General features: G+C 41.4%; 1 protein-coding gene across 3 annotated transcripts in view; it reads left to right on the top strand.

The window, feature by feature from the left end:
* osbp2b (oxysterol binding protein 2b) overlaps positions 1–16,284 on the top strand; it is a 49,347-nt gene that overhangs the window by 27,333 nt on the left and 5,730 nt on the right. For all 3 annotated transcript variants that reach the window (XM_030416466.1, XM_030416468.1, XM_030416467.1), the window contains 12 exons: positions 576–826; positions 6,295–6,493; positions 8,339–8,462; positions 9,260–9,326; positions 9,791–9,943; positions 10,038–10,283; positions 10,437–10,557; positions 11,240–11,343; positions 13,239–13,334; positions 13,682–13,866; positions 13,995–14,215; positions 14,851–14,868. In XM_030416466.1, coding sequence (XP_030272326.1) covers positions 576–826; positions 6,295–6,493; positions 8,339–8,462; positions 9,260–9,326; positions 9,791–9,943; positions 10,038–10,283; positions 10,437–10,557; positions 11,240–11,343; positions 13,239–13,334; positions 13,682–13,866; positions 13,995–14,215; positions 14,851–14,868 — 1,785 coding nt within the window. The remainder of the gene's footprint in view (positions 1–575; positions 827–6,294; positions 6,494–8,338; positions 8,463–9,259; positions 9,327–9,790; positions 9,944–10,037; positions 10,284–10,436; positions 10,558–11,239; positions 11,344–13,238; positions 13,335–13,681; positions 13,867–13,994; positions 14,216–14,850; positions 14,869–16,284) is intronic.

Raw genomic sequence — 16,284 nt, 5'->3', positions numbered from 1 at the left:
AACCTCTCTTCAGTGACATCATAGCGAAAGGCAGCTGCCTCTGCAAAGGCTAATGGGTATGGACGAGCGCTCTGTATTCAAATGCCCTGACAGAGTTTACATTTGCATTTGATGAGCTTCCAAGGATTCATGCAGTCTGAATCTATCTTGGTTTAATGGGCATATTTATGTGAAACCATCTGTAAAATTTGACTAATGGCCATCCAATTAACACAAATTTAATCAGTGTTACAAATCACTGCTTAATGTTTTGTCACCATAGCGACTGAGATATTTGTCTTTTTATTATTTAAATCTATATCTATTTAAAATTGGTTTCATTATTTACGGCACTAAATCAAATCATAGAAACGAGTACACAACAGCTTGTGCTCTTTTAAGTCTCTATAATAAGTCACCTGTGATTTAGGTTTGCCAGTGGAGGCCACTGAGCAATGGAGGAGTTGGACGTTTGTTAGTAATGGTAGCTTTTTATTTAATAGATATGTTTCACAGACTCCCAGAGGCACATCTTTCTAAAATGCCTCTCTTGTACAAGATTCCATATATGTGACCTCTAAACCTCTGCTTTCCAGATGACTCGGGGGATGAGGAGCCTACATCCCAGTCGGACCGCAGCGAGATTCAGGGCACCCTGAAGATACTTGTCAGCAAGCTCGACGACCTCAGCACATGTAATGACCTGATCGCCAAGCACGGAGCGGCCCTGCAGCGTTCTCTGAGTGAACTCGAGGGTCTGAAGGTCCCTGTGGAGGGAGGGGAGAAGATCAAGGCAGTCAATGAGCGAGCCACCCTCTTCCGCATCACTTCCAATGCTATGATCAATGTGAGTATCTGCGACAGACCAGGCTACATGATGCAGAGGCTTTCTGTGGCACGATCGGTTTAACAGGAATGCAGGTCATCTATAAAGCTCTGGTTAGAGAGTGATGAGAGATGATAGAACTTTACAGTGTGACATGTTAAACTAGAGCAAGTGAGCTGCAGGCCTGTAGGATGTAGGTTCAGAGAAGCATCTCCAGACCCCTGACCAGATCCTTACTTCTTAAACATAACCGTCTCTAAATTAGGCTTATGTTTAAAAAATATGTATACAAATGAAGCTGTTAAAGGATCAGTTCACCCGCTAATAAACATTTTCTACTTACCTTCATGCTGACGATGAAGTTTCGGAGACCACAAAACATTTCTACAACCGTAGAAAAAAATTAAATGCCTCCATACAGCTCGTCCATCATGATCCATGTCTCTGGAAGCCCCAAGATCCCAAATTGGTATTTACATCCTTGATGCATAGTCAAGCTTGCGCATTCACTTCAGCCAGGATGCGCCCTACTCACACAAAGATTCAAGCTTTAAAAACAATGTGAATTATGTATTATCTAATCAATTTGAGATCCTGGGGCTTCAGGAGACAATTTTATGGGATGTTTTTAAACAAGTCCTCATCAAGTTGTTTAGGAGAATGCTGCAGCGCTGTTTTGCTGTAAAAACTTAAGAAATGTTTGTGGTCTAAGAAACTTCTACAACTCTAGGTGAACTTAGCCTGTGAGAGTACATCTCAGCTGTTGTAGAATAACTAAGGTTAAGTTATTTATGCCACCCGAAAAAAACCCTTAAGCATGGGAAGAGCAGCAGAAAACATCTATTTTGAAATAACATATTTACGTTTAGCAAAAATATTCACATAAAGAGCTCCATTTAACAAAACACAATAACAAACACTGTCAGGTTTTCAGTCACCCCCCTGTGTTGGATCTGTACCAATATCAGACTGAGCATTGCTCTACTGTATCTGGCCCTGTTCCATTCTCCACATTGGGAAATACCTCTGGGCTTTACAGTATGGTACCAGTGGAAGAGAGCTCAGGGGGTGTTGAGGTCCTGAAGGACTGACACGAGATATGATAGTGGGTGTGGGCGGGGTGGGGTCGGGGGGGGGGGGTGGGGGGGGGCGTGACAGGAATAGCCCCTGCTCCCCCTCTCAAACCTTATTCCCTCCCTGCCTGGTGAAGAATGTCAGAGCCTTCTGGACTACAGTTAGACAGACAGACGTGCTCTGACTAAAACCAGACAATCACAAAAGGTTTGTCTTCCTGCCTGCTTCTGTTGTTTACTTGTTCATTATTAACATGCATATTATTCTGCATGACTATATCCAACAGCTTGCTTATTAATTGTTAGTACGGCAGTTGTTGAACATGAATTAGCATCTTAAAGGGGTATTCTGATATTTACATGTCTTGGTGTGTAAATGATTCATACTTAACAAAAGTTTTGGAACTGGTCCAGCTGACACGGTTGGGCGTCTCCAACCGTCAAACTGATGTCTCTTGGAAATGCTTGTTCTTGCTACTAACAGGCTGAGGTTGTTGTTATAAGTATTTGACAACATTATGGAAGCGATTCCTGTGGACACAGACCTTGAAGATCAGTTTTGTTACCAGAAAACACAAGTATGGGCCATGGAGAAGCCTCACTCTGAAATCTTTGGAGAGGGGAGATGTTGCTGGAAGACGATGGTGGAAACGTGAGTCAAAGTTGGAGAGCGGAGTTTGGATTTTACCCAGAAGTACTGCCAGGAAGAATTTATTTCCAAAGTCATGGCTGAATATTTAACTGATTTCGACAGTCTAGAGGCAGCAACTGGAACAACTCACTTCGCAAGATTTCAGAGCACGACTTGAGTTTCTGGTTACTAAAAGGATCTCACTATTTAAAGTCTAATTCTGTAGGAGTCGTTTCCGTAAGGTTGTCACTTAGAGTAACAACCGCAGCCAGTCAGAGGCTGAAACAAGCACTTTGAGTGGACGTTTACTATGACAGACGAGTTGCCCCAAAGGATTACATTGCAGCCACTTACGGCACTGACACCCGAGGCAATCTACTGGACCGATTCCAAAACTTTTGGTAAGTATGAATCATTTGAATGTCAGATAAAAAAAAACCCAGAGAATTCCCCTTTAATATGTTTTGCTCAGTATAAGGTAAGTTGTATGACAAGAAAAGCCATGCTTAGTAAATATGGTATAATGCTTATCTAACAAAAGGAAAACAAAAGTGTTCATAGTGTCCAAATAACTCTAAATTAACTCAGTGAGGTGCTGCTCATAACTAAATCTCTAGTAGTTTGACACTTTTTAACACACACAAGTTCTACTAATTTTTTGTTATGAGAAAGACCTCCTTTTCTAATCAATGGTAAATATTTGTATCCTTGAATAATGTGTAGTTGTGTATTTTTACTATGAGGGCATGCCTGACTGATATTTCTGTAAAGTGTCTTGTTGTTATTGGTCTAGCTGGTTAATCTGTAAGTATTTTGACCTTTTTAACCAGGCGGTAGGATATTATTACCCTGAATATGCTTAAGTGTGTGCTAATACAGCTTCTTAATAGACTTGAGCTATGAGCTATTTGAGTTATGATAAGAAAAAAAAGTGAAATCTAGATTGCACTTTAATTACGTAAAAAAAGCCATTGCTCAGAATGATGAGCCCCTTGTTTCTCTATGTCACACATTTTCTTTGTATTAATTGGGATGGGAAATTGAAACTTACTGGACAGGCAATAAAAAAGACTCATTAAAATGCCATTAGATTTGCCAAGAATGTGCTTCTAATGAGATAAAGTGCTGCCACAAACTACCTGTAATGATTTTTGGTCTAGTTAATGGCTCTCTCCAGGATATGGGTGTTTGGATTTCTGCAGCCATGATTTTGACCGTCTGTTACGACACGTACTTAGCTTTAAAATATCACTGAATCTGGGCTATACGTGTAAGGAGGGCATAAAGAGAGAGGAGGGTTTGGGGGAGAGATGGAGGCCATAATGACAAGACACAACTGCATGCTCTCTGTGATCCGACTCTGGCCACAGGGAAGGGTTGCATTAGTTCACTTAGTGGTGATGTAACCTCTCACATGTGTCATTCAATCCAGGCTCTTGGCTGTGTGTGTGTGCATGCATTTACACACCCACCACTTCTTGGTTGGTGAGGTTGAAATCACATGAAACTCGAAATAAAGTTCATTCTTTTCTTTGCGGCTTCTCTGCTCTTACTCACTTATGCTCCTTCTGCATGCTTATTGACTTCTTTAGCCTTTATCAACCCCATCGTACCCTCTCAAGTCACATGCAGTCTGCGTTTGCACCGGAGACTCAGCATAAAAAAAGTGGAACTATTAGACTTTTTAAGTGGGTGTTGAGTTTCATATCATGGTTGTGTCTGAGGAAGTGGACTACAACATCACGTGCACTTTAACATTAAAACTGGGGCTCAGACCTTTAAATTTAGACACTTAATGCAGGACAGCTGAAGGTAAGAGACAGACTGTTTCCTCTCGAGACAGTTTTTACGATAATATTTCTCGATTTCCATGCATAGAGCTTTAAATCCATAGGTTTGTACAGCTCTGTGTAAGTTGCTAAAAGATAATCATAAAGAAATACATAAAAACATAAATCAAAAATGTTTTACCATCTAGGTTAAAAACTGAAGTAGTTTTCCTTTCCTGAGTCGGCCAGCCTGAACAAACCCTAGACTAATCAATAATGGTGTGTAGTGTTGACTTTTAGAATATTGCAATACATTAAGTCATGAATAATAATCGCTTAAATACATGTGAAATATCTGACAGCCTGTGTTTAGTGAATGTTCATGGCAGCTACCTGTTTGTGTTGTGTCAGTTCCTGGTTTCTGCTCTCTTGGTTTTGGTATGTGTCAATGAAGACAAGAACTTAACAAGGTTGAATATAAATCAAAGTCAAAGAGTTGATTGTGTCCATTGTGGTAAAATGGCGCAACAATAAAATTTTATATTTAAAGTATTAATTTATTTACTTAGTACAATGATAAGACTTGTTAAATATATTATCTTAACAGTATTTTAATGAACAGTTTTCATAATTTAACCATCCTTTTATAAACGGTAAACATGTTGTTGTAATTAAACTACTTCACAGCTATTTTACTGTTAACAATCATTGAGATGCTTTAATAACACTTCTTAAGCAGTTTGTTTATTGTAAAGTTGCAGCTGATTTGTATAAACCTTTACAATTCTGTGCAATGTACAATGTGAATATAATGTTTTACCATTCATTAATGATAGTCGATAGTGCTTCTTCACCTCTGTGAATGCTAAATGACAATTAGTCTATCAGTATAACATTATGTGTGTCTGAAAAGCACTTTTTCAGCAGACAGATGGGTGTCCTGCTTTCTGGAATCAAATCAAGGAGGGGAGTCAGGTTTCACCGCTTCCTTCTTTCTCTTCCTGCTTCCTACAAGTGACTGTTCTCTGATCAGCCAGAGAACAGAGATTATTTGAGCTGTGTGACACATTCGTCCCTCCAGCTCCGAGCCTGCAGCCATAACTTTATCTAAATGGTTCAACTCTCACCAGTTCCTCTAGCCTTGGGAACAAAGACACATATGCTACAAATACTGAGCTGCCCATATGTAGTTATATGCTGTAAAACACCTGAGGGAAGAAATAATGACTACCCCCCCCCCCCCAAACAAAATGCTATAAAAATACTTGATTGCAGGAAAGCAGTTTCCGAATGACCGCTCAGAAAGACACCTTTGGGGCCCACTTTGCTGACAGCTCAATGACCATCACATGACATTTTCATCATGCATGTTGTCAGCTGAGGGTGTTATTTAGGTGCATTGACCTTTGAGCTCACTATGAGAAAAGCCTGTCAGACAAATTCTGCTGACATGAAATATAGGTTTGATCTGAAGTAACCTCTCCGCCTCTGCAGTAAAAGCAAGGCAGCAACAATGACTCAAATATAGTCGGCTGCGCAATCAGAGGTTTAACCTCTAGCTCATCACTCACTGATGAACTCTGTGCGCACTGTGCTTCAAGGCACATCTGACACAGCAGGGGGACGCAGTAAATGCTCAGCAGACAGCGCATTAACATATTAATGATTGCTCGAGACAATGGTGATAAATAGCCTTGATTACAATGACTGACATGAATGTCTTTTCATCGTACCTCTCACATTTCTTTTCGGTTGACTCAAATTAAGGTGGAATCATTCAGGCGTTTATTCATGATTGTATTACTAAGATATGAATAATAAAAAAATGAGTCACTCTTCTTTCAAATTCCCATGATGTGACTGTATTGTCAAGCACTGAGAAGAGTTGAGCAAACTGTGTTGTACTTTAAATGAAAAACTCTGAAGCAAGTGGAAAATAACTTGCACCTCATAAAGAAATGGACTCTATATTATAGAAATTAAACTCTCTGTGTCTGTGTGCTTGTGTTCCCCCAGGCGTGTCGAGACTTCTTGGACCTAGCCGAGACTCACAGCAGGAGATGGCAGCGAGCGCTGCAGTATGAGCGAGAGCAGCGTACCCACCTAGAGGAGACCATTGAGCAGCTAGCCAAGCAGCATAACAGCCTGGAGCGAGCGTGGAGACAAGCTCCCACGCTCGTTTCCACCACACCCAGTGCCCCCACCACCAACAAGGGTGAGACTGACTGTATGTGTGTAATTTACTCCTCTGGACCTCAGTGCGGGCCTCACTATACAGGCCAAAAGTCATGTGTAACCTCAGGCTCCACATTAAAAACATTCATCATGAGCAGGAAGGACATTTTAAGTTGTGTCATAAGGTTTGAATTGGATTATGGTTACGTCGGAGATGGTAATTACCTTCACGAAGGACTGTCTGTCATGTGGTGTCTTCTGTCAGTCCGTCCATCATTTCTTTGTTTGTTTTTTAAACAAATGGACAGGCTGGTCAGTTTCCTTCGTACATCCATTCTCCAACAGGAAGAAATCTGTAGTTTGTGGTAGCCTGCACCTTTTCTTCTTCTACTCTAAATTTCCTGAGCCTTTGTCTCAAACTTACATGTGTTTGTGCCGTCAACAAGGAGAAAGCTAGTGATTTGAGTGACCCTGTGATCTTACCTTGAGTGGCAGACTGTCCTCTAAACACATATGACAGAATTCACCATTTGTGGAACTGGCTTTAAACAACATTCAATTACAATTCTGTATTAATTTCTGAAAGCATAGCTGGAAGAGACACGGTTGACGTCCAAGTGTTTGGATGGGTTTGTATAGGATTTAAGATGCTTTCGAGTTGTAGTGTTACACTTCTCTTTCTCTCATTTCCTGTCATCTGTTAAATCAGAACTTAAAATAACAAGACAAAGTTGTCTACACTAAACTTAATTATAGCTTAACCATAAAGACAGAACATCAGAAAAGGCTCATACAGGAGGCGCCACAGTAGCTCAGTTGGTAGAGCGTGCCCCCCATGTAGAGACTGTCTCTCATCACATTTCCTGTCATATCTCAAGCTTTACTATCAGATAAACAAAAGATAAAAGAAAGGGAACATACAGATCATTTTGAGGCATAACAAATAAGTAACATTTTTAGGGGTCTGGGAGTCCTGTTCCCAAAAGAGTTTCCTTAGTTTCCTTCATTTTGGTGCCTATTTAAAAAATGAAAATAACAAAATGATAAGTGCACTGCAGGAGAAATGTAATCTCATATGATTTGGTTTCCAGAAATACTGTAGAAAAAGGGTAATAGGTGTAAAAATCTGTAATAGATGAGGAGAAATAATGGAGGATTGTGACCCCTGGGAGGAAACCAGGAGACGGCAATGAATAATGGGAGGCTCCTGGGATAAACAGGAGGGGTTGGCATGTATTTTTGGAAGATAGTACAAAGCAACCATAGTTTGTTTTATGATGAGGACTCACCGATACACTAGAGACCTTTTATTCTGTACAATTAGGCTTTATAATGAATCACCAGACAGATCAGAGACTTAACAGAGTTGTTTTCCTTTAAAAAGTTGGATGTTTTGTGTACCCAACTTTTGAGGCTGAATTTATTTTATGCATCATACTAACTACCAATACATTTAAGACGGTTATAAAAGAACTATCTTCATGAAACTACAGTAGATTCTGTTCATATTGGTGGGTATTTGGTGGCTGAGTGTCACAGTAATGAAATCACCTTTCTCTAGTGAATATAAGGATTTGTTCCTCTCTGTTGGAGGCTCTAGTTTAAAAACATAATGGATCACTGAACATACTGAATATTGAATGTTGGTTACTGAATATTAGAAGCACGCCCTGGGGAGCTCGCATCATTCAGGCCAGTTAACCAGCAGGAACGTTGCCAATTTTACTAAGCCGATTATTCCCTGATTAAATTCCATTTCTGTGTGATTATCTGCTGCTCTCTCCTAAAGGCTGTAAAGCACAGTCTCCCGAGCCATGTGAAGGTCCTGCAAGTTTTGAATGCTGTTTGCATGTACTCACAAATGTAAAACTGTTTGTCCCGACAGAAGGGAGTGAGAGGCTGCACAAAGAAGAGGCAAGTGATGAAGATGAGGATACTGAGTACTTTGATGCCATGGAGGATTCCCCTGCATTTATCACAGTGACTGCCACTGAGAACACACAGCACAGGTCAGTCACACACAGCGATCCACCATTTTTCAATTAGTGAAGCGGCTGAACAATTTACAGACAGATTAGACAGGCATGACAGTTTAGTTGAATTTTAATATTTAGCTTGCGAGTGTGAGTGTGTAACCACAGTAAACCGGACATGCTCTAACTTGTCATAATAGTGACTCTGAGTCCGGCTGACAGCTGAACAAGCTTCTGATGGTGGCTCATGGTGTGACAACCTAACATACACACACACAAATCACAGAGTGGTGTGCCCTTCACTCTTGGATTTTGTCAAATGTTTTCTCTCTCTGACTTATACAGATAAAAATAAACATAAGACTCTTGGCTCTGACTGCTTTCCTTCAGCAAAATAAGCCAATTTCTGGTTCTGTTTTTGCTCTCCCAGTACGTTTTATAGCATATTAGTTTGCTATATTGGGGCCAGTCTCTTGCTGGCAGCTCAGCTTGTTTTTCAGGGCTTTTGCTGCCTCACTTTACTTTTAAAAAAATGTCCCGAGCACCTTTCAGTGTTTTTATTCCCCATCATTGTTATGGCTCATCTCTTGCAACATATCCCTCAACTCCAGGAGCACCATTACGAATAATGGAAACTGTTACACAGCATTTATCTGTAATACCCAGCAATTTGTTTTGCTCCCTTCTGTGTATTGTGTTTGCCTATTGTGTGTGTGTGTGTGTGTGTGTGTGTGTGTGTGTGTGTGCATGGTTGTTTGTGCGCTAGTGGGAAATGAGAAAGCTTGTTTATATGTCGGGTGCTCATCGTAGAAAACATTTTCATATCTTTCCAGGCGATCTCAGAGTAATTTGAGCGGAGCAAGCGGAGGTCAGCCAAGTGACTGGAACCAGGACGACCATGTAAGTGTCTGCCCTCCTAACAAGTCTGACTAACAGCACTGACATTTGTGAACACTGCTGATTTGTGTAATCGCAATATAGATTAATTTGTGCTGCTTGGAAGTTCACAGCTCATTGATTTATTTATATAACCTTCTTCACTCCCGGTTCTACCTGACATTCATCCCGTCCTCACGCACACAGAGCCTTTGTCTGTGTTTCCATCGGTCTCGTTGTCACCCCTGTGGTGCCGCAACATACACAGCTGCCTCTTTCCACTAAATCTTAATTACCAGTCAAACATCTGCTCGTCCATCCACTCAGCTGTCCCTTGTTTCTACTTCACTTGAACACACATCTGTGACTTTCACTGGCTCTGTCACGCTGTCTCCACTTGGTGATATGCTACCAAGCTGTCCATGAAGTTGAAAGTATTTCTCAAACTTTGTGTGTGTCAAATTTTCTTCCCCTGCACCTAATCCCAGATGTCTCCAAGCTGTAATGATGTGTCAGGGAAGGAGCTGCAGCCCCGCAGACAGAGGCGGACTCGTGTCCCAGACAAGCCCAACTACTCCCTCAATTTGTGGAGCATCATGAAGAACTGCATCGGCAAGGAGCTCTCCAAAATCCCCATGCCTGTAGGTGTATGAGACGTGACCCTGCTGCATTTATCCTAAAATAAATCTGTGTGAATCTGTGTGTGTCTGATCCTCTCTTGATCCTCACCTTCAGGTAAACTTCAACGAGCCTCTGTCGATGCTGCAGCGTCTCACAGAGGACCTTGAGTATCACGAGCTCCTGGACAAAGCGGCACGCTGCGACTCCTCCCTGGAGCAGATGTGCCTGGTTGCTGCCTTCTCTGTCTCATCCTACTCCACCACGGTCCACCGGACAGCCAAGCCCTTCAACCCCCTCCTGGGCGAGACCTACGAGCTCGATCGCCTGGAGGACTTAGGCTACCGCTCGCTGTGTGAGCAGGTAACGTCACAGCCCAAGGGAGTTTTTTTGTACTCACTGATGTGTGTGCACATGAGGTCAGATCATGTACTGCAAACAAGCTGTTAAGCATTGGCTGCTTATATAAACACATATCCTGTATTCTTCTTTAACTTAACGTCTATCTTCTTCTAGGTGAGCCATCACCCCCCTGCAGCTGCGCATCATGTGTTTTCCCAGCGAGGCTGGACCCTGTGGCAGGAAATCACCATCGCCAGCAAGTTCCGTGGCAAATACCTCTCCATAATGCCTCTGGGTGAGACATTTCATATGCAGTGGGGAAGCAAATAAACAAGATGTGTAAATAAAGGTTCCATCATGCAAATTCAATGGCCACAACAGGCGGTGTTTAGTTAAGAAAGACTCCCACTTGAGAATAGTAGATGACTGTGCTGCCCTCACACAAGCTAAAGCCAGAGGAAAGGGTGTGGGGAATTAATCAGGATGGTTTTATGATCCCTCTGACATGTACATAAAGTATGGGTATAAAGGGAGCTCTCTATTGCACTGGGACGGCAGAGAGCAGGGGTCTGTTGGCTCAGATAAATGAAAGATCTGACAGATGCGGGTTCAGCCGAGGGATGTGGTGGTATTTATCTGACCCCTCTCCCTTCCTGGCTGCTACGAGGTGCCATGTAATAGAAAAAGCTCTTAAGTGGAAAGCATTTAGGGTCAAATACATGTTATTAATCTTACAGGTTTAGGTCAAATTGGAAATGGGTAGAAAATGTATTGCCTGTGCAGAAGGATTACTGTGTAAGATAACATACTTTCTGCAGCTGCAGGTAGAATTGAGCATGTTCGCAAACAGGGTTTGAATGAAAAACCAACACACACAACCTAACACATCATTTTCAGGGCTGCAATTGAAGATTGGCAACATAGAGTTTGTGATTTTTCTCTTCTCTCATAGCCTTTTTTCACTATCCCCTCCCCAGGTGCCATTCACCTGCAGTTTCACTCCAGCGGGAACCACTACGTGTGGAGAAAGGTCACCTCCACAGTGCACAACATCATCGTAGGCAAGCTGTGGATTGATCAGGTCTGTTTGTGATGATTCATTCATTGAGAGCTCCCAACACCCACGGCCCCGCCTCGAACGCCTCTGATCTTCCACAGTAACCTATAGATCTTTTCCCTCCCGTGTTGTAGTAATGTGCGCCACAGACCAGCAGAGCAGAGCAGAGCGGGAGAAGGCAATCAGAGCCAAGTCTTACAGAACATGAATACGGAGCTTCACAATCTCGAGGGATTTATCTTTAGCTTTGATCTCTAATAACACCCGAAAATAACAGCCTCTTTTTTCTGCCAGATGGCCCAGTTAGATGAGGGAGGGGGGGCTTCACATCTGCATGTCAGTCGATCTGAGCAGAATTCTTTCTGTTTGTTTAAAAGTGTAACTCTTGTTTTTTTTTCCCCTCCACCTTTTCTGCTTTTCGGCTGTGTATTTGCATGAGGGAGTATTGCAAAATTATCACTCCTATAGTATAGTGAGTTAATTATATTGAATGGTTTACAGATATCCAGTATTTCATGGACATTTATGGCATTTTCTTGCACAGGTTGATTAAAGGTATTCTGTACAGTTCTATGTACTTCATATCATATGTTTTTAAAGCGGCTCTAGGTCACAATTTGTCGCGATTAACTTCTATGAATCCCTTTTTTATTGGCCATATGTGAGCGGATTATAACGTACGTGACGTGAGAAATGAGACCTTCCTCTTCACTCTCGGTCGCCTATACAAGCCTGTGGATGATTTGGTTAAGTCGTTAACGCTGCTTGACTGGATGTATTTTTTTTTTTTTTGTGAAGGACTTATGCGACAGTCCAAAGGATGTGACTTCACGCAATTTCTTGGTTGCCTTGTGTCAGTGCTTCTCTCCGCTCTGCTAACAGAGGGCAGCAGTAGCTAATGCTAACTCAGAAATGGAGTCCGCCAACTAAACTAGAGACCGTTTTCCCCTGAGCCCCTTTAATGTCTAACAGACATGTTGTTTTTGTGAAACGTCCACTGTGAACATTTTACATTGGACTGTTTTAATTTTTAAAAGTTTCAATACATTGTAATTTAGCCCTACTAGCAACAGTATCGAACAGAAATGTCTCCACTTGAGCTGTTATAGTTATTTTCGCTGTGGGCATTTATATTTGAGATACAAGTCAACTTATAGCATCACCACCTCTGCACTGATACAAATTCCTTTCTCCAACTTCAGTTTGTCCACTAAGAAAAAGTTTCACCGATATTTACACATTTTCAGTCTTTATTGTTTTTGCTTTCTCTCGCCCCCGTGTCCGTGCATCACTCTGCCACTCTGCTGCCCTCTGGTGCAGAACGGGGTCAGCCAAACAACTCCAGACCAAACTCTGAAAACTCTACTGCCGTCCACTGCAACATAAGACAGTGCCATCAGGAGCAAGCGAAGCCAGGAAAAGCGATTATATATATATATGACTAAGAGTAGCAGCAAACACGTTCTATTTTGTTCGACAGTGTTATAATCCTGGATGGTTTTATTTTATAGCTGTTAGATTCCTCAAAGCCAAAAAATGTGTGCGACTCGAAAGGTAAATGTTTATTATGTCACCCCGCATTCGTGTGCCGGAAGAACAAACAACACATTTGCGTTTCTCTCAGTTCTCTACAAATTCTCTCATGAAATTAACTGTATGGTCTGACTGAAGCAGATACCTTGTTCATATAAGACTATGATCGCTTATAATAAAAATCATTAAGAAAATAGGTTTCAGGGCCTCTGACTCTAATTAAGTTTTGAATTTGATGACCTGTCGTGCTGTTTGCTATTTTTGTCTCTGGATAATTTCTCGTCCCTGCTGTTAACACAGTGTGATAAATAGCTTTAATATGCCATTATTCTGTGTGTGTGTTTATCATTCTCACTCTTTGCATTACTGTGTCTGTTTTTCTGCAGTCAGGGGACATTGAGATTGTGAATCACAGGACCAAAGAGACCTGCCAACTCAAGTTCTCTCCCTACAGTTATTTCTCCAGGGACGTTCCTCGGAAGGTAAATTCTTCCTTTCCACACTGATATGAGACTCCAGCATGATGTCATACAACGAGGGGGGTATTTTTTGTGAGATGCTGCCCCCTGCTGGACCAGTACCAACACATAAATCAGTCGTTACAGTCGTGTAATATAGAAGCTTGCTGTGTGTTGTCATATTGCATTGGGGTAACCTCCTTTTGGAGTCAGTAGCAGTGACCTAAATGTGGGGCACCTCCTTGGTTGTGACAGATTTAGGATGCGTTAATGGAAATTTACTGGTGCCCTACAGAGGCTAGATCGCATGCTTCAGTTTCTTTATTTCCTGCAGTATCTGTATCAATATTTCTTTATTCTGCTCTTTCCAGGTGACAGGTGTGGTGGCAGACAGTGGGGGCCAGGCTCACTACATCCTCTCTGGAACGTGGGATGATAAAATAGAGAGTGCCAAGATTATTCAGAGCAGCCGAGGTGGGAGCGGATCAGAGGGCAAGCAGAAGACGGTCTATCAGACGTTGTCCCCCAAACTGCTGTGGAAGAAATACCCGCTCCCGTAAGCGCCTCATCAGGCCGAACATCACAATACATGAGTCACTGTAGTTGTATAACAGCTGCAATGTTTAGTCAATATTATGATTGCAGAGCATCACAATGTCTTACTCTCCTCAATTTCCTCTCCAGAGAGAATGCTGAGAACATGTACTACTTCTCTGCGCTGGCACTGACCCTGAATGAGCAGGAGGAAGGTGTAGGACTGACCGACAGCCGTCTGAGACCAGACCAGAAGCTGATGGAGGACGGGCGATGGGACGAGGCGAACTCAGAAAAACAGAGGCTGGAGGAAAAACAAAGAGCAGTGCGGAGGAGGAGGGAAGCGGAGGCCACAGACGCTCTGGATGACGGTATGAATTGGAGAACAGGAAGCGTGGTCTCTGAGTGAATGACCACTCAAAGATACCCTTTTCTCTGACAATGGCTCCCGTACCAAGCTGACGGAAGATCATGACTGAATAGTGTTATATAATAATGTTAGCAATAATATAAATCTGTAGTACTGTTAAACTTTCAGACTGGATATTACCAGAACCAGCTGGTATTCCACCCTTCAGATCTCTTATGCAGTGAAGCCTGACATATTTAAATGTGTCTACAGTATGCTATGTTTAAACTCAGCGGTAGTTCACAGTTGCATGTCAAGACATACCTCGATCCAAAGCATTATATTAGGTAGTCGATGTTAAGTTATAACATGATTTCTTTCATTAACATGGACGAGTACTGTAAGTCTCTTGATCTTAATGGTTAATATTCAAATAGTCGTAGACTTTATAGTAAGTGCAACAGTTATTGCAGGTCAGACTGCATGGCTTCTCACAAGAGAGCTAAGAGGAGCTTTGTTTGATAGAAGCCAGGCAGAACTCAGCGGGAACTTTTCATCCCGGTGTCATTCCTGTGTGTGAGTGTGTTGTGTGTAGGCTAGGCTGTATTCGATGTACCCATGACTTGTCTTTCTTTTCCTCCCTCTATTGGTGATCAGAGTGTGATTATGACTCTGGTGAGTGGGGGTTTCCCTGTGCCCCTCTCTTGTGCATCACTCACACACACACACACACACACACACACACACACGCACACACGCACACACACACCACCCTCTGTGTGTCCTCTGTGTGGTCTGCCTCTGTGTGCATGATAACCCCTCTCATATCAACTTCTCCAGATAATGACTCAGGAAAAACACAAAGACTTTTTCCTGCATACATGTGACATTTTCATGTAGAACTGGCCTCAATAATATATTACATGAGATAAGATACACACACACACACGCAACGCTAAAGTCTGCAAGTATTCTCAGTGCTTTATGGTGAAGCCACATCAGCAAGGGGATTCATTTGCACGGCATTGTCATCCTGACTATTTGGATATGGAAGTGGGAGGCAACAGTAAACAAATACGGTTAAATATACATTATCTTTTTTTATAAATGGAACATTTAACAACATGAGCTGTATTGAGTTTAGACCAGTGGTTCCCAACCTTCTTACCTCCAGGAACCCCTTTTCTACCTTTAAGTAAACTGGGGACACCTGACTGAGTGACATGTTTTACATTACAATCAATGCAGAACAACAACATTACACAATAACTGATAATTGATAAATGTAGGCATTATTTGATTTATAAAATATGAATTAAGTTGTTCAGCTGTTTTAATTTGCTTGTGTATTTATTCACCTTAATATTAATTCCCCTATTTGATTACTTTCAGGTTTTTCAATTCCTTTTTTAAAATGTATTTATTTACTTATTTATTTCTGTGTTTCTTCCTTTCCGTTTTGCAAGACAATAGATGAATAGATATGTAAATAAATACACAAACAAATAAATAATTTTTTAAAAAGTGGTTAAACAAATGGGATTGTAAATAAATAGAGGGAATCGACACAAAGGAAAATAACTACAGAAGCAAATTAAAACAGAAATATCAATTTGTCACATTTTATAAACGATGCCATTTGTTTTTAGTATTAATTCTGGTGCCTTTAACTGCATATATATCCATATTTATTGAAACATTCATTTATTTTTGTTTATGGCAGTTTCAGTCCTCCGTACTGCGAAGCTTTGATAACCACTAGGTTGGGAACCAGTAGTTCAGACTATTACATTTCTACACATGTTGACGCATCAGAAAGCTGAATGTTCTCCCTTCTTTGACTGTTTTGTTTCTGTATTGAACAGATGAATTATTCAATTCAGGGAGTTTTCCAAATCTGTGATTATAATCTCGTCCTTCACAATGATCGATCCAGGTTTTCACAGCGCACTTGTTGTGCTAATTTGTATTTTATTGACGCTTCTGAGTTCAACTTGTTCATCTTTACATGAGCTCAGTTCACATTTGGAGCCATCCCAAATGAAGTGAACACTGATTGATTGCTTCCCATATATATCCATATATATGAAG

This window comes from Sparus aurata, chromosome 5 (genome assembly GCF_900880675.1).
Source record: "Sparus aurata chromosome 5, fSpaAur1.1, whole genome shotgun sequence".
In the NCBI taxonomy this organism is placed as follows: Eukaryota; Metazoa; Chordata; class Actinopteri; order Spariformes; family Sparidae; genus Sparus; species Sparus aurata.
This window is presented reverse-complemented; position numbering and strand designations above follow the sequence as displayed.